Raw genomic sequence first — 27786 nt, forward strand, 5'->3', positions numbered from 1 at the left:
GCAATGCACAGTGCTTTCTTTTTTTTTATTTTTAGAAAACCTAGAAAGCTAGAAAATCCATCTTGAGTGGTTAAAAACAAGAACCTGTAACCAGCAGATTGGAGGGACATTGGCAGAGAAGAACAGCAGGTAATATAGTCTCCTCCTCCAGTTCTGGGGCAGAATTCTGTCCTGGGACTTGAAGATCGCTTTAATTCTCTGTCATTTTCAAGCTATATGCTTCATGTCAGTGAATGAGAACATTCTTGTTTATATATTGATTAATTTGAAATTTAGATTGAGAGTCCTGATGGGGACAGAAACTGATGTGAGTGATGACAATCTCTGTACAGTGCTCTGGTTGTAGGTAGTGGTATAGCAGTGCAAGATTCAGGATACAATGCAGCAGATGGAGTAACCAAAGTTTCCATTATTTATTTATAAACACAGGAGGAGAAACAAACAATAAGTAACTACAGCTAACGGAATCCTAGGAACAATACTACTTTGTGCACAATAGAAAATATGATACAGAAGCACAGTAGCTGGTCTCCGGCGGCAATGCGGCAGTCTGCAGTGTCCTCTGTGCTGAGATATCCTCTTCTTTCCGGCTGACGTTGAATACACCGTCTCCAGCAAACCGAGCGCTGTGATTGGGTCGAGCTCCAGCAATCAGTGCCGGTGCTTAATGAACCAATCACAGCCATTCAGTGATGTCATTCACTGAATGGCTGTGAATGATTGAGCGCCGGCTTTGATTGGCTGCCGCTAAATCCAATCACAGTGCTCACTTTGCTAAAATGATTGAGCGCCAGCTCCAGAAAGAAGAGGATATCTCAGCGCGGAGGACGCTGCAGGCTGCCGCATTGCCGCCGGGGGCCATTGTGAGGGACTCAGATGCCGCCGTCCACGTGAGTATTGATGTTTTTTTTTTATGTACTTTAGTTAGGGCTTATATTTCAAGCCTCCCCTGAAAACCAGGGTAGGGCTTACTTTCAGGGTAGGTCTTACTTTCGGGAGAAATTGTAGTTCTTCTTTAATGGGTTTACACTCTACTAGTATCTATACAGCATACTGGAAATACAGCATTCGGACCCCAGTGTATTATGTAAGCTTGTGCCCCTGTAACACTGCCCAAGTTCGTAATTGCAAGCAATTGCAATTTGCTGAATAGCCCAAGTCCCTTAGCATGGCACCTACTATACAACAGGCCTGTTGCTTGACTAATCACATTTCAATATCCCTGCTTGCTGTTAGTTAGCTTTTTCCCATGACTCCATGTCTTCTTGTATAAACTCCAAATCCTCTTCTCCCATTACCATTAGTATTGTAACTCATCTTTCCTGATGCCCCACAATGGTCAGAATTAGAATGTTTTGCTCCTCCTCCTTGTCATCTAAAGAACTTTCTTCTTCTTCTATTGCCTTCTAGAGCCCCCTCCCCGCCCTGTCCCACATCCTTTCATCCTGTAAGATTAGGCTTTTACATCTTGTGTTTTGCACAACTCCTGAAGAAATTGACTGTTTCTCACTGCTTGGATCTGAAACCTTTCATTTGCTCTCACTCTGCCAGTACTGCTGATAAATTGCTTTTACGGATGGGACATATTTCTGAACAAACTTGTCAACAGATCACACCTGGCTGTCAACAGAAAAGAATAGGAGGCTGCAACACAGTATAATAAAGACAGCGAGGAAACAAAGAAATGATCTGCGCTTACCAGACCGTAAAGAAATGCAAAATGTTTGTAGCAGTCATACCAATAAGATAGGCTACATACCATTCAGGCTCCTGCCCAGAGGTGCCGTCTGCAAAGCAGAAAACAGCATTCAGACGGAACCCTAGTTGGCTGCATAGACTGCCAGGTTTCTGCTTGTGTCTGGCATTTTGCCAACTACGCTATTCTGTCCAGCCAAAACACCAGATATGAATGAAAACCTGCTGAAGCGGGGACCATAGCTTACCGCTTTGGTCTTCTTTTCAGTAATGACAGCCTATGGAGCTGTCCAGGGGTCTGTCTGGATGCCGTTTTCAGCATCTTAGATGGAATCCCTGGACAGGAAGCCTGGATGGGGGCCTGAATGGTATGTAAGTGTAGCCTAGAAGGTTAAAATCCCTGCTGCCAGTAGGGGGAGCTCAATGCAGGAAGATTTATTGCAGACTTCAATGGGAGCTGTATATATAATGGCGGAAGCAGGCATGTATGGTAACGCTATGACTATATCTATGGCAAAGTTTGGCATTAAGTGAGGGCCATATAACTTCTTGGATAGTGTTAAACTCTACTTTTCAAAATTTTCATTTGACTGGTTTGCCAAAATTTGGTTCTTTTGGAAGTACTTTGAACTGAATTGGAACTTCACCAATATCCCTAAATATGAGCATATAATGATGGCAGTGGCCCTGTAGCCTTGCAACATTGGGTCCTAGGTTCAAATCTGACAACAGTTTGATGATGTCATATAAGGAACCATCTATATTCACCTATTAATATGTTTTAGAGAACATACAAGCTCCATACAGATGTTGTCTGTTGGAGTAATCACTTAGTTTAGATGGTACTAAAAGCATATCGTAGCCTTACCAATCACGTATGCCTAATTGTATATATGATGCATGGAAGAAGAACACACGTGAAACAGACAAGAAGGCGTTTCAGGCTTCTCTTCCCCTGAAGCCCATTTATTAAGTACATCTTATATAGTAAGCTTGGTACTGACAGGAGCTTATAATGAGCTCGCCTCGCCCCATCAGCATCTAATCAAAATATAATAAGCATTTCATAGCAAATCATAGTAAGGTTATGGTGTCTGCACATTAATAAGCATTTCATAGAGAATTTCTTATCAGTGATGTAACATAAAATAATTAAAGCGAGAAAATGGAGACTTGAAGAGGACGTCTCGTACATAAGCTAGGAATAATGCCCGTACATCTGGAGACATAATTGCAAATACAAGGACCTTTGTTAAGAAGAGCAATTCATTGGAAGCTGTATGTCTTTTCGGTCGCTTTGTGAAATGTAAAGAGTGGCTGAAGAAGTGATGTGCTTAAATCATTACTCTAGGTTACTTTCTCATTGTCCTTGGTCGGATTCAATGATACAAGGCAACAATGCTAACCACTGAGCCTTCATGCGTCTCCTTCCTCTTTCTTATTCTCTCTCCTTCTTCTCCTTTTAGCAAACTTCGACCTGAAGCTAAGTTCAACTGGTTTGGTTCACTCAACATTGTTTTTAGGCACTGATTTGTACAATATAACCAATACAGAGTACCTTGTGGGTATCATACTGCAATGCATTGCATGATGTAGCACTGAGCAATGAATAAATCATGGAAGTCTAAACAAGAAACTCTTCTATGGATAGATAGACAGACGTTTGGAAGCACCATGCGGGAGGGGGAGGGGAGTGAGAGAGATCTTTCTCTCTGTCTCTCACCGCCCCCCCCCCCCCCCATGGTGCTCGGACGAGTAATCAGTTACTCGAAAAGACTGATGCTTCCTCAAGCATCAGCCATAAACGAGCACGCTCGCTCATCTCTAATTGTAAACCGTATTTCAATAAGACATATAGAGAATGATTTTAAGTGGAGGTAATATGACATACTGTAGATGCTGCTGGTCAGATGTAAACATCTGCCCGAGCAACAAAGTTCCTTTGGTTAGGGGTTTCAGTCACTCAGCTACTGATACCAGCTGGCTCTCAAAACCACCCAGAGCAGGGCAAGAGGTGAAGAAAACACAAATTTGGTGGGAAAGCTTTTAGCCAAGCAGGAGTCCAAAGGGCAGCTCAGTGCTAATGATTAAAATCCCATGCATTCCGTACGGTGTTTTCATATTTTTGTCCACCCCCTGTATATAGGCAATGAATGCTAACACTGGCTGGACACCGTGAAAGGGAATTATCATGTGTGTTTTTTTTTAAGTCAGTTATGGTGGAACCAGCGATATCATTGTTTTTGACAAACTTATCAAAAGGTGCATTATGTTTGATACATTTTTTTGCAAGTATTATCAGTTTGGGGTGTTGGGTAAAGTGGAGTATTTATTTGACAAAACCTCTTCCCTGGAGTGAAACTGCACCAAAAGTTGTGACATTTTAAAAAGTTGCAATTCATAAATATGTCTACCAGCCTCACCTTACTCAAACCCCACAATTTCATTGGCCCATACGTAGAGCAGCATACCAAATGCAGGTCTAAGTAAATATACTTTAAGTATAAGTCAGTAAATATATATTGTTTTTGCTTTCACCTCGTGCGGAAACACAGTATATGGATGCTCATAGCTGCCCAGCAGAGTTCCTGTCTCAGGTCTATATACTTGCTGGAGTGCCTACAGATAGATGTCCCTGCCAAAGACATAGACTCATATTTATGAAGTAGTCTGCACCTGTTTTTGTGTAAACTTTGCTAAAAACGTTATGAATTGTGAAATACGCCAAATTTGTGCTAATAGTGAGAGCGTTATCTCTAAATTTAAGTAAAACTAAGCAGAAAGCTTAAAAAAATGATACAAATTTTGGGATAAATCTAGGCCAGGCATAACTTGATTTTCTGACTTGTAGACAGTCTGAGGGCTTATTCAGACGACCGTATATCGGCCAGGTATTCACTCCGGCCGATATATGGCATCTCTCTCTGCAGAGGGAGGAGGCTGGAAGAGCCAGGAGCAGGAACTGAGCTTCCGCCCCCCTCTCTGCCCCTCTGCACTATTTGCAATGAGAGAAGGCGGGGGGGGGGGGGGGGGGGGCTAAGTTCTGGAAATTAGCTCCGCCCCCTTCCCACCATCCCTCATTGCAAATAGTGCAGAGGGGCGGAGAGGGGGTAGAGAGGGGGCGGGAGCTCAGAGCACTGCTCCCGGCTCTTCCAGCCTTCTCCCCCTGCAGACAGGGACACCGTATATCGGCCGGCGTGAATACCTGGCCGATATACGATCGTCTGAATAAGCCCTGAAAGGTACCTAGATGAACAGAAAGCGGCTATTTTGGCATTCTCCTTTTTCAATGTTTTTCTTTTATGGAATTTACCATGCTGAATAAAGAATGTAATATTTTATTTTATAGGTTGTTACTGATGTGACACCAATTATGTGTAGATTTATTAGTTTTTTTATCTTTTCAATATTTAAAGTATTGTGTAAGGTGAAACAATTTTTTTAAATTTTTTCTTCTGTAAAAATGTTTAAATTCTGTGATCAGCAATAACTGTGGGGTAAACAGTGTACATGAGTGATTAGATGAGCAAGTGTTCAGCTTCTCACCCCTTTTTAGAGATATGTGACAAGCAGAGAGCAATTATGTTCTTTGATTGATAAGGGGATCAATGGTAACATGAAGCAAACAGGAGAATCACAGAACTTCTCTGCTGCTGTTTCTCTCCCCTCCCCCTCCGCTCTGCACACACAGACTGAAGTGACAGCTGTAAATTCAGTATTTCTGACCCCACTTCAAATGGCTGTAGCTCCAGTCCTACAGGTGCCACGGATGTGTTTTTGGTGTCAATTTAAAACATAAAATCTAGGCTTTATAATGAGTCAAAAGAATGTTGACATTGTTAGAACTATAGCTACAGCAGTTTAAAGTAGAATGAGCTCTGGTCATCCCAAACTGTAATGCCTTTTCCTGAAGAACAGACCGTGCTTTTCCTAATCTGTTGGGGCGTTTAGAGGTATTCTGTTATTCCATAGGGGCGCAAATCACTTCAACCCTCTCCTTTTTTTTTTACTGGCATAAGAAACGCCAATCTTAGTAAATGTGGCCATACTGCTCTTTTCTGGGGTGTCATAAAAACTCTGTGTTATACTAGGCATAATTTCCTACACGCAAAGTCAAATACATGAGGGGAACCTATTAATGTCATCCTCTTACATCACACATTTAGAGAGGGATGTTGAAACCATCTGAAAAAAAGTCCAACCAAAAGTCGGTATTAGTGTATCTTGACGCCACCAGAAGCTAGGGGTTTTAGGCCTCATGTCCACGGGGAAAATCAGGCCTGCTCCGAATCCGGAGCGGGTCCCTCCTGCCCCGCGGACATGAGCGCTGAAAATAAGAATAAATAAGAATAAACTCACCTCTCGCCCGCTCCGGATCTTCTTTTCGCCGCAGCATCATGTTCTCTGCGTCGCGGCCGGATCTTCTTTCTTCAGCCTGGCGGATGCACAGGGCACGTCGGTTACATGCCCCGCGCATGCGCCGGCCCGAAGAAAAAAGATCTGGCCGCGACGGAGTGGGTGAGTAAAATCCGATTTTTGTCTCTCGCGGATCCGGACGGCTTCCATAGGCTTCAATAGAAGCCCGCGGGAGCCATCCCCGTGGGAGACCCGCACGAAAATGGAGCATGGTCCAAATTTTTTCATGCTCCATTTTTTTTAAAATTACTTTTATTGACCATCCGCGGGTATTTATCTACCCGCGGGTGGTCAATGCATCCCTATGGGATGCGGATCCGCGGGCAGGAGAAGAGTTAAAATCCGCTGCGGATTTTAATTCTTCTTTTGCCCGTGGACATGAGGCCTAACAGGAGGAACACCCCACACCCCCAGCTACTGATAGGGTGAAGTTAGTAAGGTCCTAGCAGGACAGTGTACATAGATTTATCCCACTGCTGCTGCTGTAGCCTCAGGCTGAGGGTTATTATACTTCTTAGGGCTCTTTCACATGAGCGCATAAATGGCACGTATTTACGCCGGAGAAAATACGCTCGCTCTGCATCGGCGTTTAATCGCCCGAAAGGACGTTTTCACGCTCCACCATATTTCGGCCAAAACAGTTCCAGAACTATGTTTTGGCTGGACGCGTATGTCCTATTTTTCACGCTGCCGGCGTATTTGATCGCCGTATTTTCGCCCGTGTGAACGAATCAATTGCAATACTGTGGCTCTATTGCTAGCGTATATACGCCCAGGCGTCAATACATGTCGTTTATACGCTCGTGTGAAAGAGCCCTGAGGGTGCGGGCAGACGAGCGTAGGCGTATTTACGTTCGCACGAGCGCAACGTATAATCGCCTGAGCAATCGTTTTTCACCGATCACGACCAGAGCTAGAAAGCGTATTTTCGTTTGTTCCTACTTTGCAAACGGTCTTTTCAGCGATCGAATATGCGTTGGCGCGTATTTCGGTCGCATATGTTCCGTTTTTTTTCGAATTGCCGTTTTTACGCGCCGTAAAATCGCCCATGTGAACGAATACATTCGAAACCATTGCCTCAGATGGTCACGTATATACGTTTGGTCGCAAAAACGCGCCGTTTATGCGCTCGTCTGCCCGCACCCTTAGGCTTACATTAAAAGCTAAGGCTGCAGCGCTGGGACAAATCTATGCAGACGCTGCAGCCTGTGTGCTCCGTACCGACCACCATTAGTGCCATGCTTGCTCACCTCTCTGTCCCGGCCGGTATTTGTGGCCAGCCTGTTCCGTGCCCACTGACCTCTCCGTCCCGGCCGCCGCTTAACACCTCTATCACGGCCGGCGCCTGACATCTCGGTTCCTCTGGCCGCATCAATGGTCAGTGACGGTCACTCCCGGGAAGCCACTCTAACTTCTGTATGGTCAGAGGGAGGGGTGGGGTTTGCGTTGTTGGCCACCGCTTAAGGTACTCGGTCCTGGGGGTGCGCGGCTGCAGCACAGCTGCCAGCCGCTCTATGCCTTTTGGTTTACTCTTTTTTGGCCTTGCAGGACCTGCAGGCGAAGACACTCTGCAGCCAATCAGCATCAGGGGGATACACTAATACCCCAAAAGTCATAGATTGAACATTTCCATAAACCTCTCTCCCACCATTTCGGGTGTCCAAAAAAATATCACAGCCAGATTTACCCCTTAATTTTATCATTCAGCCCATTTCTCATACACTGGAGTCCATATACCCATGTTCTCAGTGTTCCTTTTCTTCACAAGACCAAGACTTTGCATCTTAAGTGTAATTCACTGTCAGAAGATGAACTGTTATCAGACTGGAAAGGTTTATGAAATAGCGATAAACTCAACACTGATGTATCGTTCTTTATTTCTCAGCGATACATTGTATCCGCTCATGTTCTTCTGCTCTGGATTTAGCTGAGCAAGTATCATGACACGAGTTGATATTATGGGATGACTCAAGGTGTTCGTCAGGATTTGGACAGACGTGACAGCATACAGTAGCTTGATAAGGTGGTGATCTCAAGACTCAAAAAGTCAAATCTAAAGAATTGCATAGCATACAGTTACACTGCGCTTCTAGACAGATGTAGAAAACATTAACTTGACTCTTATTACATTAAATACACAGTTGGAGCAAACTTTAAAATGGTTGTTTAGCTGGAAACTATTGATGGTCTAGCCTGAGGATAGGCCATCAATAGTAGATTAGCAAGAGTCTGCTGCATAGGACTGATGCTGATTAGCTATTTACTGGGACAAGGCATTTGTGCACTGAGCTGATTTCTGTAGGAAGCAGACTGCTCCATTCCCACTGCTGTGGACAGGTTTGGTACTGCAGGTTAAATTCTCACTGAAGTGAATAGAAACTTTGATTGTAATATTAAAGGATTTTTCTGGGCAGCACCTGATGTCAGTTGCAGGATATACTGGGTCAGAGCAGAAGCCGCTGCTCCGGGCTCTTCTGTAGTGGCCAGTGCTTGTAACTGCAGGCGCAGCTCACACTACACACGGGTCAGAGCAGTGGCTTTCGCTCCAATCACATTGTATCCCGGGGTAAATATTCCACTGCAGTTGGATCAGATCTGCTTACTTCTACAGAAATCAGTTCTGTAAATAAGTACTAAATTCCATTAACCCGACATTGTGTCGGGTTAATTTTGCTACATCTGTACTCTTTATCTACCAATAGTGATGATGGCACTTTTGAAAAGTTCAGTTCAGCTGGCTGGCCGAACTTTTGCAAAAAGTTTGGTTCCGTCAGAATTTGTTTGAACAAAACCAGAAGTTCTCAAAAACCCCTAAGACTGTTGAATAACACTGTCTAAGAACCATAAAAGTCCTGTATAATACCCTGAGAGTATTGTACAGGACTTCTATGGCTCGTAGACACTGTTATACACCAGTATTCAGGACTAGTGTTAAGCAAACCGAACCAGTAGAACCCTGTTTGGGGTAGAACTTTACTAAAAGCTCATTTTTTAAATTTTGTACCAAACTAAACTTTTAGAAAAGCTCTCCCCCAAACGGGGCTCTACTGGTTCAGTACATTCAACACTATCTATTAGTATTGGCCATTATTCATTAAACAGGGCCAATGATAAGGTTCTAAAAACGACTTGCCACAGTAGTACCTATGAAGCCTTCTGAAGGGGTGCTTAACTGGTGGGCCATGGTCTGAATTTAGAATATGGACACCAGCTGTTTAGACTTTGCTGTTCGAAGTAGGAGGGGGTCCATCTTCTTGCTTACAAACTCATCCTTCTCAACCAGAATAACAAAGAACAGACTGCACGGTGAATGAGGACTATTCCTCTAAGGTTTAGTGCTACCGATTCCTCCACTACTATGTGAGTGCCCACTGCCACCGATTACATAAAGTTGACACAAGGAGCGTACCAGCGACCAAAAGCTAATACTTTAAAAATGAAGTTATTATCAAGAACATGTACAGTAACTGTTAAAGTCTCAACCAGACTACCACTTTTTCTTTATAAAGTAGGCTGCCCCAGCAATTATCTGATTTCTATTTATAGGGGTTATCTCAAAAACTAAACTTATCTCTTATCCACAGGATAGGGGTTAACAGCATGATTGGTAGGGGTCTCATCACTGAGAACCTAACTAATCCTGAGAACGAGGGTCCTGTGTTCTCCACTTCTCATCATTGCAGGGTCGCTCCTCCCACCTACAGAGATGTGAAACTGAATAGATCAATGGCTACGCATGCGCAGCTGCTGCTCCTTCCACTTCAATGGGGAGGATGGAAATTGCAAAGCACTTGTACTCACTATCTCTGGCAGCCGAATTGAAAGTGAATGGAGCGGCACTATGCATGTGCAACCACTGCTCCATTCAATCTTCTCACTGCAGGGAGTACAGCGAGTCCCTGACGAGGACCCTCTTTCTTGGGATCAGTGGGGGACCCAGCAGTAAGACCCTCACCAATCAAAGTTATCCCCTATCCCGTGGCTATATTATAACTTTAGATTTTGGAATAATCCTCTTGATTGTTAATTTAAGAAAATCCATTTTCATGTAACATATTGGATACTTCTGAGTTGATAGAGTGGGGTCCTCTGTTCAGGATTCTCATCTCCTGGCTAGCATAGACAGTGGTTATAAGAAGTTTCTCGCTCTGGAGACTTTGTCTTGTTTTGTAATACACACACAACCTACTGATGTGAATAGACACTATGTAATGCTTCATTTCCCCTGTGGTAGCACTGCAGGGAAATTTAACACTTATTGCCCGGTTTCCAACTGATCACACAATCACAGTTGATCGTTGAAGGTACCGTCAGGAAGTCATTTTGTCTTCTGCTTATTGTCAGTGGAGCCTTCCAAGAAGTAGAGATTGTTAAACACGGAGAGTCCCGTTTTTTAATGGTAAAAATGTTTCACCTGCATTGGACCATAGTCCAACATCCTGACTGTCAACTGAATGTCACTCTGTCTGACTATGAGTTTTTAGTGGTTTTCCACTCAGTCCAGTATAATGGGGTCCTAAGTGGGGAACTCCATACATGTGGAGCACATATAGAGGGTTATAGGGCATGGTCATGAAAATGATGTTGAAGCTCCCATCTTTACATGTAACGTTTTTAACTAGGAGGAAACAAAAAATAAATAAACCATGTATTAAAACTTACAATTTTTAAAATATATATATTTTTTTTTTTAAACTCCCAGCACCCAGAAAGCTTTAGAAGCAACAGATTTTGTTTTCTTCCTTCCTGGTACTCCTAGGAAATTGTTTAATCGGGTCCACCAGCCAAAGGTGGCAGGTTTCCACAGCAACCATGCAGCTGTTGTCTAGACACGGAGCTTTGTGGGTCCCTGTTGGCGTCATGCCCTTTATATTCTCAGCCCTGGGTCCTGCACACACACTACACTCATATGCATGTCCCAGGGTGATCGCCTCTGACGAACAAGGGGAATGAGAGTATTTTTAACTTGTCAAGTGGAAAAATAGAGAACAATTAGATTAGGCACAAATGTCTGTCTAATTGCATTATGTTATCTTACATAAGCTTCACTTCCACTACAGAAAATCTACAGCAACCCCGGCTCGCTGGGGGACGCCTGGCATTATGCTGCATATCTTTCGAGCAATTTCGTTGTTTATGATAATGCAGTTATAATATTCTTCTATATCATGCAAATTTCAAACTATTCTTTGGGGAATTTGCACCTTATTTGTGAATCTAAGAATGCAAAAAAATTAAATAGATACAAATTTCAATGTAAAACCTTTTTGGGGGCTTTGGGAGAAACTTGGTTAAATCGCTACCAAGTACAGATATGTTACATCAATGCATTCTACATTACTAGTTGCTGACAAGTGGCGCGGCATTCTTATAACAAAGCGCCACTTAGTAACACAGCACCTACCATTGCATTCCTACAGTTATCAGATGTCGCCTACTTCTTCTCAACCACAAATTCACCAGTCCCCAGGTATTCCCAAAACATTGATACAAAATTCTACAAGCTAATCGGTACAACAATTGAATGTACAGGTCCTCTAACTTGGCAATAAGGCTCAATGTCCACGGGCGAGTTTGATTTGTGGAAGATTCGCAAATAAAGACGCCCATAGGGAAACATGGGCGTCCACAAATGAAATAAAGCATGCAGATTTGATTTGCGGACCTCTGGGTCCAGAAAAAAAAAATTGCAGCATGCTCCATTTCCGTGCAGATCCCGCATGGATGGCTTCCATTAAAGTCAATGGAAGCCGTCCGATCCGCGACCCATCCACAATTGAATTCACGGATTCCGCAGGAAAGTAGGAGTTTGAAGAAAAAAAACTCAACAGCGCATGTACTGCATCTGCAGTAAAAAAAAAAAAGGAAGACCAGGACGTGTAAGTAGAAGACCTGCAGTGTCCTCAGCCGCAGGCAGGGTAGGATTCCGCTGCGGGCTCACGCATGCAGAATCCGATCTGCCCATGGACATGAAGCCTAAATGTTTAATTTCCCTGTAGAGCCCTCGCAGGAGAACTGAAGCATTACACAGTGTCCATTCATATCAATGGGTTGTCTGTGTAATGTAGGATAGGACAGGTCCTCCAAAGTGAGAGACGCTCTTTGTAACTGGATGTGAAAATTTAAAGGACTGGAAATGGCACCAGCTTCCATAATAATTCAACCTGAAGCTTATTCATGGAGGGCATACTGTCAAAGACCGTTGTCTCGATGCATAGCATGCTCATCCCCAGAGAAGTAGTGGACCTCTTCTGTAGGAACAGGCACATGCTGTGTGGGTATTCACCAATAAACAGAAAAGTTGGACTTTAATAACCAACTTCAGGTTGAATTATTGTGGAAGTTTGTGCCGTCACCGGTCTTTAAAATTTTCACATCCTATACTCAAGCACCCTCCATATTGGTTGTTTGGAATCTGGATTGGCAGCACTTCTGTGTTTCCTTAACTCTTGACCCTGTTAAGCCATTTGGCTCTATATTCCACCTAGGGGTAGCTCCACCTATTTTCTTCTGCCCACTCTTTGCAACGGCTCTCGATTCTGGCCAAGATATGAAGGTCTTGAACAGAGGACTTCCCTCTATTAACTAATAATTCCCTAATGGATGCATAAATGGATTTTCTAAGCTGGACAACTTCCTTAGGTATCACAGTACCAGAGTTTGTAGAGGGCAGGACTTTACTGTAAATCCCTCCAATGTGGAGCATCCACCCAAAAAAAGATATGCTTGTCCTTAAAGTGGCTTGGTGTCAGGATAGCCCACCTACTGTGCCAAAGAGTTTCTATAGTTGGTGATAACAATTTTTAGAGGGGCTCTAAGAAGGGGAGGCCTTGTGAGCTGGCACCCCGGCATGGCAGCATCTCCCACTCTACAAGGACCCATTCAGACTATCGTTTAGTTTTCTGTTCTTCTGGTCCATCATGGGAACAGAAAAATAGAAAGCAGGATCCGTCCTATGATGGAACTAAATGGAACCACATGGACCTCATTGACTATAATGAGATTCATCCAGCTTTTGTCCTACCCCTCCAGCATTTTCATAGACAAAAAAGCACAACATGCTGCGCTATTTCCCCCAGAATTTTTGGACAGATATGTGCTGGAGGCCTCAAATGGAGCCTTTGGCCCAGATGTGAATGAGCCTTAACAGGTACTAATCTGTGTGACACCGTGCATCAGTATTCTAAAGGCTATAAGGAAAGTTGGTGCCTACTGCAGATTTCGCATTGAGGCCCAGGAGCTTCAAGCTTACACCCTACTTTGGAGAAATTGTATAAATCTTGAACTTCTGACAATTTTCCTGCCACTTTTTTTTTACACTTTTTGTAAGCTTTCCTTGGTCTCCATTTATAGTCTATCTGACGCTGGCTGTGGAAGGTCAAGCATTTGCGGTGTGTACCATGGTCTTGAGCAGCATATTTCAGGCAGAGATCCTATTCCACAAGGTTTACTGCTCTGTAAAGTTTTGCAGTTCCCCACAAGTAAAGGATAGGCTGAGTCTGAACGCTGTACGTCTCTGAGCGCACACATTGTGCTTCGTATGGTGTCGTCAGGTATTGTGCGGTATTTTTAGATGACTGTATATAAGATTACTGTATGACATGAATAGCTGCATCTCACCAGTAATTACTCTCTCAGGGCTGTAATTTTACTTTTGAGCTGTGCATGATCCCAGTATAATAGAGAGATCCTGTAATATTTATACTGTAATGCCGGGAAGGGTTCATTGTTCTCACCTAGAAATTATGGAAGGAACTTGTTTAAATACAGACTCAGTGCTGAGGGTATATCTAAGCCTGTGATCTGTGATACTGTCTGCTGAGTTTGTGTATCTAATCCTTTCATGTGTGATACTGTCAGCTGAGCTGTGTATCTAGTTTTATGATTTTGGATACTATCTGCTGAGATGTATCTAATCTGCTTAGTGTATCTAATTCTATCATCTGTGATACTGCATGCAGAGCGCCTGTATCTAATCCTAGCATGTGTGAGGCTGTCTGCTGAGCTGTGTATCTAATCTTATTATGTATGAAACTGCTGAGCCCCTGTATATAATCATATCATGTGTGATACGGTCTGTTGATCTGCTGTATTTACTTCTAGCATATGTGATACCAGGGGCATAGCTAAGGTGGCAGGCGGGGCATGTGCCCCGGGTACAGCAAGAAGGAAAGTCTGGGGCTCCGGCTGAAGACTGCTGCTGTAAAAGAAAAACGAAGCTAAACTATGTTCAGCCTCTTCACTCACCTGCAGCCCCGGAGATGGGATAATCATGAGACAGAGAAGCAGCTCTGTGCCGTCTGTCCTGCAAACACACTGTAGCTAATTGGCAGAGTAAGGGCTCCTTCCCACCAGCGTATCCAGTATTATGTGTGATGCTGTATAGTGAGTCAGCATATCCAGTATTATGTGTGATGCTGTACAGTGAGTCAGCATATCCAGTATTGTGTGTGATGCTGTACAGTGAGTCAGTGTATCCAAGTTATAAGATGTGTTCTTATCTGCTACACATCACATTACATGGCATTATGTCCTGAAGGGAAATGGCTCCTTCACAATGGGGGCGTATTTGCGCATCATATTACATGCATTTTTTTAATGCACATATTATGTTGTGCTGAATCCCCATTGATTTACATTAGGGTAATCAGCTGAGCATACTTTTCACGCAACTCTTTGTAGTGCAGCTTCTGAGGAGCCAGCCCTCAGCCCAGGAGGCAGTGGGTAGAGTTTGAGCCTTGTCACAGGGCTCTACCATCTCACACCCTGAGGGTAGCACAGGACCCCTCCAAGTTACTGAGGGAAGGTCTTACAAAAGGGTAACCCAGTACGTAGTTTACATTAACAGTTTGTTACTACTGGTGACGCCACCGTTTCTTCCTCTGTGGTGAATCCGGATGATGAAATAAATGGTCCACACTCACAGGGAACTTTTAAATATAAAGCCGGGAACGGTCGGCAGTGATCCTTTACTGGTAGAAAAACTATTTACAGTCCCAGCACAAGTATAAACTCACACCAACAGAAAAACAGTGCATAAATTACAAAGTGCTGCAACAAGGAGGAAATCGCAGGTTGACAGAAGAATCTACAGTCCTAGTTATCTGCAGGGTTTTGTCCCCTGTACCAACTCCATTTACTCTCGCCAGCTCTCTACCAGTCGGCACTCACATTCGGCAGGCACTCCACACTGCGATGGTAGTTCCACTCTCTCCGTTCCTCAGTGGCTCAGGGCACCACTGGCATCTCCTGGGCGAAGCAAGTCCAGGGAAAGCTGAGGTTATCACTCAGTCTCTTCCATCTCGGCCCACACGGGACTGAAGGTGCCCGTGTGGCTCACTTGTAGCTCCACCAACACTCCTCTTGCTTACAAGTCCAAGATCGACAACAGAAGCCCTTGCAAACACCTTACATCCACATATATAAAGCACAATCACGTGACAAACAACAAGATACATTTCTCAGACATCTCACATACCACACAGTTAACTCATTCAGTGCTGCAGTTATGCAATACACATCATATTCATGCAACAGGAAAGACACTGACAATCCAAAGCACGAGACAAATGCATTTATACATTATGGAGGGGCCCCGTTCACTCCAGGCCTCTACAGTAGTGTAGTGGCCTTGGTTGGAAATGCATTGCATTCAATGGGAGCTGTGCTTGCATTACAAACTGGACTGCTGCACTACTGACAGAATTATCTGCTTGCGGCTCTGTCCACAATGACAACAGCCATGATTTCAACTGATTGGCGGGGATTCTGCATGGTGGACCCCTACTGATCAACTATGGACTATCCTGAGGATAAGTCATCAATAGCAAAGTTTGGGACTTTAATTTCAATAGGACCTTTAATACATCGCATGGTTCTCGCATGCCATGCGATGTGCATGCAAGGCTTTCTATTGAAATCAATGGGAAATATTTGCGATCCTCTATCACACATGAAACTCATGGAAGAGGATCGGAACGTCACAGATGCGAGGCTTTTTTACATCTACGGGTAAATCCTACGTTCACGAGCGTGATAGAGTGAGTTTCACGGCCCGACATCTCGTTCGCCTGTGGGTAGGTAGCCTAAGTGGGCCAACTGTTAGCCGAAACATCACTCAAAGGAGTGCTTATTGCCGATAATGGTCACGTGAAAGCAAGATGTAACAGGGAACTGAGAGAGAAATCGCTTATTAGTCGCTTCATTTCATCTCACTGCAACTAAGCGACTGATGAGAGATTTCTCACTCAGTGTAAATAGCTGTTCAATTATGAACAACCGTGTGTTCACAGTGAATGCAGGCGGGCCGAACAGATCTTTGGCGCACTAAAAAAAACAAGCAACTCCGAGAAGTAAACGATTTCTCGCCCAATGCCCTGTTTGCGGCCGCATTTGCACAAAACATTCATCGCCTAAATTTGCGCTTTCCTGCAAGAATTTGGCCGACAATTGTCCCATTCAAAATACCCTTTACTCAGTGACAGACCACTTAACCCTTTCCAATCCACTGTCTGACATCTTCCTACATTCTGATTGAAGATTGTACAGCTCCAATGTCAGAAGACATCCGACAGGGTATTCTCACCGTCTATTGCCAGCCACTCCGCTGTCGGAGTCTCTCTGGCGCACACACACTGGCTTGTATAACAGCAAAAAGAGAAAGCCTTTTAGGAAACCCTGAATCCAAAATTGGATTGGAAAGGGTTAAAGGGTTAATCCCATATAGTATAACACATTTCCTATCCACAGAATATCCACTGGAACTCCCATCAATCAAACACACCTATCACCTAGTGGCAGGGAAAGTAGCTTCCTTTCCCCTAGGACCTTGTCTTACATGGCTTAGGATCCAGGAAAGCTGGGTTCCTCTAGGAAAGCGTGGTTTGCTGGAGTTTGGTGAGATGGGTTCCCGGCCTGGACTTTGGGGAAGGATGAGCAGACTCAGTAAACGGCCTGTTATCCCTGCGGTCTGGTACAGGTTTTCCCCGCAGTCCACAAATGCTGCAGGTGTCTGGGCTCAGCCCGTTACTGGGGCTTACAAGGAGTGCGGCCACCGAGGCTGCGGGCTTATTAGGGCAGATTCACACAGACGTGGTTGTGTGGAATACGCAGAGAATAGAACACGTTGGTATCAATGGGTTAATTTTCACCTCCTGTCCTTTGTACGTGCATTTCTTGCGTGTGCATAAAAATGGAACCTGCTGTATTTTGTGCGCATTTGTGCACAAAAGGGCCCCATAGACGTCTATGGAGGGTGCACAAAACACAGCACAAGAACTGCAGTGAAAAGAGCATATTTGGACCTCATTAGGCTAAAAAGTCTTTAAAAATCACAGCAAAGGTGTGCCCATGTGAACAGGGCCTGCATGGGCAAAAACCGTGAAATGAGCCAATACACACGCAAAAGCACCTTGTTTATGGCACAAATGTGTTGCGCCGAAGCGCAAGCAAAAACACATACACTGACTCGATGCGGTTTTGTGAAAGTCTCATGCAGTTTATTACAGAGGTTTTTTTTTAGTTTTTTGGTGCAGTTTAAAAAAAGCAACAAAACCCGCTAAGTGTGAGCGCAATCTGAGGGCGTGTTTTCTGTCCGCATTCAGTCCGTCCTTTTTACTGACTGAATACGGGTCCATATTCAAGGCTTCAACAGACGAACAGATGCGTAAATTGGTTCACGTTAACAGAGTGTATTTGCACATGAACAAGGTCTGGATATGGCAGTAATCAGGTTGAACATGCGTGATAGTGAGTAGTATTCTAATTTTCGGGCTCGCAATGCCAGTTCACACGCGTGCGTGATACTCCCTTTCCGTGGAATAGAGGAGCTATCTGAAGCCTAATAAGGGCTGCTGTCTTCTTTCCCTAGGTTGACCGCAGCGTCAAACCCTCGGCCTTACGTTTTTTAACCTGCCATAGACTTCTATGGCAGTTTGTTGCGTAAAACCCCAAAAGATATGGCAGGTCCTTTCATTTTCTTGTGAATTTTCTCAGGAATTGCGCGTGAGAAGCACGCTTATGAGAACAAACCTATTGAAATCAATGGGCTCTATTTGTCACGTTTTGTGGATGTGCTTTTCATCCGCGCTAAGACGTGCGCAAACCTATTCATCAGTTTAAGCCCCCAATCAGTTAGGAAGCTGGACTGACTATGGACAAAAAATCCACCCGTGTGAATGAGCTCTGGGGGAGTGTCAAGAAATTGCAGTGAAAATGGATGTTCTGCGCATATTCACTGCGTTTTTTTTACACGTTGCCGAGAGTCAGTGGAAAAAAGTGAAAGCAATTGGGCCTTCTTGCGGTTTTTTTTATAGTAGGGATGCAACAGGGATGTAAAAAATGTGCATAGACACCAAAAACTTACCTAAAATGCACATACATATGCAGTGAAAATGGTGCGTATGTCATGGGCCAAAACGACACACAGCCCTATGATTGGGCCCTACGGGAAAGAATTTGTGTGCCTGTAAAAAGTGCTCCACAGATAAAGCAAATCCTATTAATGAAAGCGGTCACCCAGGAGGCGGAAATCTTGCAGGTAAGCCGCAGCAAAAAACTGTGAGATTTCTACAGGATAAGCGCTGCTTCAAAACCCGTGGCAGTTTGCCGCGGGTTTTGATGCGGTTCAGCCACCGCCATTCTGTTGCGGCTTTTTTCTCCCCATAGAGAGGCCTCAACGGGAAAAAAAAAGAATTGTCATGCTGTGGCTGTCAATTCCACGCCGCAGCACCAGCTCAGCTCAGCGTTGCCGCCCTGCGTGGTGGAGATTTTTGCAAAATCTCATCCACATGGCTGGCTAATCCCGGGATTAGGAGCCGCGGGCAAATTTGCCGCACAGAAATTCCACATGGAATTTCCACGCCAAATCCGTCCCGTGTGAACCCAGCCTAAAGTTTGTACTTCTGGTTGTTTTTTGTTTGCGCGTGACAAAAAAGCCGTGTTTGGACTGAACCGTATTTGTCGCGGTCTCTGATGTCTTCTGCCTGCCTGCTTGCTGATAATGGCCGGCGACACAATGACTGCCCACAAGGATTCCGAACCACACACAAGTTTTTTATCTTTTGGTCCAAGATGTACGTTAATTAATTCCGTTAGTTTACCTCCGATTGACACGCATCTTTTGTAGCAGCCAACGTGCTGTAATCTATAATGTAGGCTGGCGATCTACCCATATTACCGCTAGGCAAATCTTAATCTGCTCCGCTTATTGTATTCATTTTTTCCAGTGAAGTGTTGTTCAAATTACAGCAGGATTATATGGGATTAATGTAATCCTTTCCCTGGAGAAGCTGTAATCTTATTTGTGGATTTTCGAGGTGGGCATGACGGTTTGTAGGATGCAGGCGTCAATCATTTCCCTACTTAACTCACTGAAATCTACAGTTTGGCATTACCTGGATTTATGGAGGTGCATATAACTTATTTTAATAGATATACAGTAGTGCCATCCCACTGGTCTCCGTCCTGATACATTGCGATGACGATTTATATGCAGTGATTATTTAGATGTTGTGCTCATTATAGACCTAAATAGAATATCGTAATTCTCCTAAATTACATAATCCTATATAGGTGGGATGTCATCTAACTCTGTAGGTAATATATTTTACATATAGTATTAAATGATGCATTGTGATGTCATCAGCTTGTAGTGAATGAATAGGCTGCATTCTCAGTGATGTCACAGCTCTCTAGTGAATGGATAGGCTGCCTTCTCAGTGATGTCACTACTCTCTAGTGAATGGCTAGGCTGCATTCTCAGTGAAGTCACTACTCTTTAGTGAATGGATAGGCTGTATTCTCTGTGATGTCACTACTGTTTAGTGAACGGTTAGGCTGCCTTCTCAGTGATGTCACTACTCTCTAGTGAATGGATAGGCTGTATTCTCAGTGATGTCGCTGTCTAGTGAATGGATAGGCTGTATTCTCTGTGATGTCGCTACTGTTTAGTGAATGGCTAGGCTACATTCCCAGTGATGTCACTACTCTCTAGTGAATGGATAGGCTGTATTCTCTGTGATGTCGCTACTGTTTAGTGAATGGTTAGGCTGCATTCTCAGTGATGTCACCACATTCTAGTGAATGGTTATGCTGCATTCTCAGTGATGTCACCACATTCTAGTCACAGTGAATGGCTAGGCTACATTCCCAGTGATATCACCACATTCTAGTGAATGGCTAGGCTACATTCCCAGTGATGTCACCACTGCTCTCTATTGAATACATTCTCAGTGATTTCACCTATTTCTAATGATAGGATAGGCTGCATTTTCAGTGATGTCACCATTGCTCTCAATTGAATGGTTAGGCTGTGTTCTCAGCAGTGAAAAAGGACTGTGGCTGCTGGACCAGGGACTATAGCATCTTCAAGCCTCCTACCTTTAAGGGTGCTTTCACATTGGCAAGTGCGATATTGGTCAGAGAAACTCGTCCTTGCAAACCTACAATTTCTGCTGCGAGTGTGATGCATTTTGCACGGAAAATACGGTGCAGCTCTGATGAAAATTAAATGTAGCTTCAGAAGTAAAAATAAAAAAATTGCATAGCACTCGCATAAAAATCACAGTAACATGCAAGTGTGATGGACTCTTTTACAACTCCCATAGAAAAAAATGGGCAATTTGTTCTAGCCAAATCACCCAGAAATAGGACATGTAGCTATATTTTTTATCTAGGACTATCAGTCCGATCAAAAAAAACATGATCCGGGTATAACCGAGTAGTCTCCGCTGCAGCCACCCCTTCAAACCCCATTTTATCTAATTAACCACAGACACCTTTTTCTTTGAATTAATTTGGCCACAGCAGCCATATTAATTAACAAAGATAGCATTAAACATATCAAACATTTCAACCCAATAGTAATCCCAGGGAGTGATCCTTGGAGCCCCGAAAATTCTCTCACCTCACCAACACGGGAAATAGTTGTAACTGCCACCTGTCGCATACTAACCGACTCAGGTGACACTATTTCCCAAACCATGCCTCCCGCCGCAAGCCAACTGACTCAGGAGACTAGCCTCTAGTTGCCGAACCTTCCGACACCAAGGCTGGATAGCCACTCCCACCATCTCTGCAAGGAACCCCTATCAAAGCCAAGAGGCGACACACCCATGTACTAATCAATCAAAAGGGGGAAGGTAGCTATCCAGCCCCTGTCTTCCCCCCCACCATACTTTTAAGCTGACGCCAAGAACCCCTCCCTCTGATCACTGCCATGACAAGTTTCCCAAAAAAGCCCCCCCCCCAGCCCTTCCGCTAAGGAGGGCAGGTGGTACTCTTCTCATCTCCTCTGCACTTCTTCTCTTTGCTTCTTCTTCTTCACAACTCCAACTGACTCCTCCTTAAGTTCTTTCCCACTGTTTGTCCCACAATACCCCTTTTCTCCACTCCCCCTTTTACGCAGCTTTCCCTTGCCGTGTTTACGCTTTCCCTCCCCGTTAACCCTTTCATGCCTGCATTCCAATTATGCCCTGCCGGCTTCAGTTCCAGCATTCCTGTCAAGGAAATTAAAGCATTTATATCCATCGTAATTTACATGCGTAATATCTGAGTACATTTCTATTGGTCAGTGCCACAGTTGAAAATCGGCCGTGTGAAGGCACTCTTAAAGATATAATCAGTGCAGTTGGGGTAGTGAGGGTGGATTATGAATTAAGATGTTTCATACGAAATACAAAAACAGCAAGAACTAATAAGGCCTAATTCGCACAAGCAGGTTTTAGATCCGAGTTCCATCCAAGTTTGTAACTCAGTATACTCGAACAGAACTCAAACCCATTAAAATCAATGGGGCTATTCAGACAAGTATTTTCTTTTTCATGGACTGCAAGACCACACCAGAATCGCCTATTCAAGTCATCGGGCGTGTGAAAAAATTGAATGTATTCGCATTACATGTTTTTTTTCCCATACATCCATTAACCAATATGTGAGTTTTAAACATCATGAATTAGACCTCCTTCTGTTTTTTTTCATGTGTGTGAAAAACGGATGCAACTTGCATCATACTTGTGTATTAAAAATGCGCAAATGCAAGAAATGGTTTGGTTTAGTTTTGTGCTTGGGTTGGATTATTTTTGCAGATATATACGTGGATTAGGGTCAGGAGTAGAGATGAGCGAGCGTACTCGGTCCGGGTGTTTTTGCACTCGAGCACCGCTTTTTCCGAGTAACTGACTACTCGGACGAAAAGATTTTGGGGCGACGGGGGGCGGCATGGTGGAGCGGGGGGTAACAGTGGGGAACAGGGGGGAGCTCTGTCTCCCCCCCCCCCCACTCCCCTCTGCAACCCCCCGCTCACCCCCGGCGCCCCCCGAATCTTTTCGTCCGAGTAGTCAGTTACTCGGAAAAAGCGGTGCTCGAGTGCAAAAACACCCGAACAGAGTACGCTCGCTCATCTCTAGTCAGGAAATAATCATTAGACTAGCTTCAGATGAGCACGTCTATAATACAGATCCATAATACAGATGTGTTACAGATGACATTACAATCCTATGTCATCACTATTTAATCTGTATGTGCCTAATTGTTGTTATTGGTTTTATTTTCTATTGGGCAAATACTAATCTGCATTTTCCCAATAGAACATAAAACCTATATGGAGGCAAAAACTAATAAAAATTGGGCATGCTGCATCTTTTTACAGCCAAGCGAGTAGATACATGAAATAACATTAACTCTCTATTATGGTCCACAAAACGTGGACCAAATATGGAGTTAAAATAGGCCCGTCTGAAAACGGCTTTCTACTATATACATTGGTACAACAGGGGAGAGGAGAATAGGATTCTGAAGACATGCTTACTCGGCCAGGAAGTGGTCCATGTGAATGGAACTGATTCGAGAATGTTGAGGGATGCCATTCTTAATACAGTTTAAGGCTTGTGGTTGGACTGGATTTGTTTAGTTTTGACCAAAAAATACAAAAAGTTGGTTCCATGACAATTACTACCGATGATGCTGTGTGATTTATTAGCAAGTGGATTGTGAAAGGGAAAAACCCTAGAGCTAACATGATCTTCCATTGATTGAGGCACTATGTCATGTGTAGATTATATCTCCATGTTGCCATGAGTTGGCCACTCAAAACCTCTCTCATTTTATTTTCCAGATGATGTAGAAGGAACTAAACCTAGTGAAAGTGCCCAACAAGAAGAGGCTGCCAGTGAAGAGCCCAAGGCGGACCAAGAAAATGCCTGAACACATTGAAATCCCCACCCCCTTCCCGTTACTCTCCTCTTGGACTCCATCGTTCTACCCTTCCGATTCCTCCTTGACCTTCCGACCCTCTTCCTCACGTGGGTTCCTCCACCTCACTCCCCCTTCTTCTTTCTCTATGTGGCAGAACATGTAAAAAAAAAAAAAAGCAGGAAAGTTTCAGTCAAACAGTGTGGCTTAAACATTTTAAGTGTTTCTTGGTGTTGTTATGGCAAGTTTTCCAGTATGGTCCAATCTGATTCATTTTGGACATTTCTTTCGCACTGTATTCGAGTTTAATTCCAGCTCCCTTGCTCTTCTCTCTCTCTCTCTCTGTTACACTGTGTGCGATGTTCCGTTAATCTATGGGTTACAAAGCAATCCAGTGATTTTCAAAAACACGTCTCTAAGTTTTTTGTCTTTTGTTTTTTTTTTCTTTTTGGATAAATTTTATTTTTTTTAAATTCTTGTTCCTCTTCAATGTGATGGAATGAACTTATCAAAAATAATTAGCCCTCCCTACGGTTTGTTTTCCAAAATAAAGCGATGTGCCAATTAGCGTATAATATCCAGCAGTCACCTGTGTGTTTTTCTTGTCCACCTCACTGTCTTGACTTTGACTCCTCGGAAAATCTGAGATGTCTGCCTATGTTTTCTATTGTACTTCAGATGTTAGTCCTATGTGTTGTGAATGAGGAACACAGTCACTTGCGAGGCATTGAGAATGTATGGTCTGATTTTGGCAAACACAGAGGTAATAAATAGTTTGATCTCCAGTTCTTGGCCGTGTCCTGTGCAATGTGTTACGATGTATTTCATATCAAGTGGATACCAAGTTCTTACAGATGGGTAAACTCATTCAGCCAATCAGAGCTTTCTAAGCTATATACCACCCAACCACTATTTTGTGAACTCACGTGGCATGATTTTGGTGTAATGACTGCTGTAATGAAAACACTGATGTGTTCTATGAACTGCCTAGATTGAGCAAACAGAATATTAGCTAATTGACTTGCTTACCTCTAGTTGTTAGGGTCCGGTCCCAAGTAGTGATCGCTGCGTGGCTGGGTTGTGCCAGTGATGCAGTCAAGAACTGTGCTGTGATGCTGGCCACATGGCCTTCTAATTAATTAAATGTTCACTGGCTATACATTGTTGATGGCCATGTGGTTTAAGGCAAACAGTGTGATCGTTAACATCCTACAGCTAGTGAACACTTAATTCTTTAGCAAGCCATGCAGATCTGAACCATGGCTTGTCCGCCACATCCCAGGAGCAGATACATTGGGACTGTACGCCCACAGTCAGAATCTACAACATCCGGAAAGCTCACAAGTTTTAAAGGGACACTCCAAGGATAACTGATATTATGTCTAATGCAGGACCTGATGGGGTGGTTCATAACGAGGAGCTTCCATCTTTGGTGTCCATCCCCCAGGCCTTGCATTGTATATACCCGCCAATTAGTGTTGGGTGGAACTTGGCTAAAAGTTTGGTTTGTTGCAAACCCCGAACCTTGGGCTTTTCATCTCAACCAAAACCACTAAAAGAAGAGGAGTATGGTGAAGTAAATGTCTTCTTCCTCTTAGTTTTCCTATTCCTTTTTCCTTCTTCGTCTTCTTACTCCTTCCGCCACTTCCATTCTTACTCTACATATTCCTTTTCTCTTTCACTTCCTTTTCCTCTTTCTTTACATTTTCCTCTTCCTTTTCTTATTTTTCTTTTTACTTTTCCTCTTTTGCTTACTTCTCTTCTTCTTTTTTGTCTTCTTTTTCTTCTTTCTCCCAATATACAGGGCTTTTATGGCTCTTAGACAGTGTTATACACCAACTTTATGGGTGTTTGTGAAGTTCTGGTTCAGGTTGGCCAACTTCCAACCTTCCGAAGCCCAAGGATCAGCTGCTACTGCCAGAGTAATCTGACTTTGGCTATACATTTCCCTGCAACAGCCCCTACGGAGGAAATGTCATAAAACATGGTGGCCAGTCAAACTATTTTGCCTAGTATGTGCATATGGACAAGGGTAGTATGATGATTTACTCCATTTAAAGTGTAATATTTCTCCCATATAAGACAGTGGAGACTAAGGTGCTTGGATACCTACTGCATACTCATATCTGCCTCAGTAAAGTATATAAGAGTAACATGGCATTTTTGATAAGAATCACATACTGCAGCAAAACAATGTCACAAAGAGTGTTCCCAGAAGAGTACAGAGACTGTATCAGGATAATAATATCCTACAGGAAAACCTCCCAATGGGTCTGCAAAGAAGTGCGCTGATATTCTTCGTGAGCAATAAGACAATGACGGTTGGGGTACAGAACAATGACATACTGACACTTGGGGTGCCAGATAATAGCATACTGACACTTGTGGTGTAGGACAATGACACACTGACACTTGGGGTGCCAGATAATGGCATACTGACACTTGGGGTGTAGGACAATGGCACACTGCCATTTGGGGTGTAGGACAATGGCACACTGTGACTTGAGGTACATTATGATATTTTTTGTTAGTGTGTCCTCATTCTATACTGCAAGCGTCAGTATGTGAGAGTCCAGGGACAACAACCTGCATTGCTCCTTACCCAATGCTCGTCTGGTAGTGAGAGGGTTACAGAAGTGCAGTACATGGATGTCCTCGTACTCCTCTTTTCCACATTATGTAAAGTATCCGGGGTGCAGCTTCCAGGAGTTCGGATGGCTGCCTCCATTCATTAGGAAGATGCTGACGGCGGAGGATGGAACTGCAAGCCCAGGCGTTTATTTTATGGATTTGTTTGTCCTGATACTGAGCAGAAAATTAAAGAAAAAAATTCTCATGAATTTTTAATTTATAGGAAGCATCAGAACGGAATAGATATGATAGAAATCGCACCGTTCAGATGGTGTAAATCTCTGAGTATGAGACAGCGGAGGCTGTTTACTGCATGTACCTGGATCGTAGTGAATGTAGCAGTGCTCCCCTGACTGTGGCTCTGCAGCTGGCATCAAACCAACTCCCATGTCCTGAGGTGCATGTTGTGGAAGAAGGAACGGATCACCCTGCTATTCCAGCAATAGCACGTCTTGTGGAAGTATGGCCGACCATTCCCAAAGTATTGTCACATTGTCTGCAGCACAATATTGTCTAGAATGTCAGGGTACACCTCTGTGTTCATGGTTCTTGTCACTACAACCCATGAAAAGAGACCATGCCATGTAAAACATCCCCAGACCATAACCTCCACCATACTAAACTGCACTCAGATAAAAGGTGTTACAGGCATCCTCCACACCCTGGTATGTCCATCTGATACGAAAATGGAATAGTGCGATTCATCACTCCATAGAACATTCTTCCACTGCTCAATTGTCCACTGGCAATGCTCCTTGTAGCACTAAAGACTGGATGATCCATCTTCTTTGAGAGAACTCACCAAACATTTGCAGGATTAATGGAGGGAAATACCAGCTGAAGTCCATGAGATGTTATTAGAAAGTATACCATGGAAAGTAACCAATGTCATTAGGGCCAAAGGAGCGCCACTAAGTCTTACCATATGGAAATAAATACTACTTTTGATTCTTGCTGAGATGTCCAGTTAGTTGTATGTCTCGAGCCTCTGGAGTCCTTCTACTGAGTTAAGACCTCAGTGATCCTCATCTGGCATTGCCAGGAAGATGTTTAGCACAAATCTCATAGTGTGAATTAGAAATCTGATAATGTGAGAACTTGGGTGATAAGAAATGATCAAGTGATATCAGGTGCCAACTGCGTATGTCATTCCCATTTGTCAATGTCAGTACAGTCGCTCCGTAGACTTACTGTTCCATTCAGTTTTACTAAATACATTTTCTATTGATACTGAACGACAATCCCAGGACACAAGTATTATGTAATAATAATAATCTTTGTTTATATAGCGCCAACATATTCCGCAGCACTTACAAAACGGGGGGAAGAAAAACAAACCCACGGTTACATCTAGTATATGGAGATAGTAGGGGTGAGGGTCCTGCTCCAACAATTTTGCATACTATAGATAATTGGGGGATACAGAAGGTAAAGGGGCTGGAGATGTGTACAGTATGGCGAGATGGAGAGTGTGGGATGCTATACACATAGACAATGGTCAAATTGAGCAGTATAGTGGCCGAGTCTTTATGTCTGGGGGTGGTTGATTGACAGCTTGGCAGTAGAGATGAGCGAGCACCAAAATGCTCGGGTGCTCGTTACTCGGGACGAAAATTTCGCGATGCTCGAGGGTTCGTTTCGAATAACGAACCCCATTGAAGTCAATGGGTGACCCGAGCATTTTTGTATATCGCCGATGCTCGCTAAGGTTTCAATTTGTGAAAATCTGGGCAATTCAAGAAAGTGATGGGAACGACACAGCAACGGATAGGGCAGGCGAGGGGCTACATGTTGGGCTGCATCTCAAGTTCCCAGGTCCCACTATTAAGCCACAATAGCGGCAAGAGTGGGACC

General features: G+C 43.8%; 1 protein-coding gene across 1 annotated transcript in view; it reads left to right on the forward strand.

Moving 5' to 3' along the window:
• GAP43 (growth associated protein 43) overlaps positions 1-24089 on the forward strand; it is a 94439-nt gene extending 70350 nt beyond the window's left edge. The window contains exon 3 of the mRNA XM_066599342.1: positions 23225-24089. Within this exon, the coding sequence (XP_066455439.1) occupies positions 23225-23313 (89 nt within the window). The 3' untranslated portion in view covers positions 23314-24089. The remainder of the gene's footprint in view (positions 1-23224) is intronic.
• Positions 24090-27786: the final 3697 nt, after the last annotated feature.

This window comes from Eleutherodactylus coqui, chromosome 4 (genome assembly GCF_035609145.1).
Source record: "Eleutherodactylus coqui strain aEleCoq1 chromosome 4, aEleCoq1.hap1, whole genome shotgun sequence".
Taxonomy (NCBI): Eukaryota; Metazoa; Chordata; class Amphibia; order Anura; family Eleutherodactylidae; genus Eleutherodactylus; species Eleutherodactylus coqui.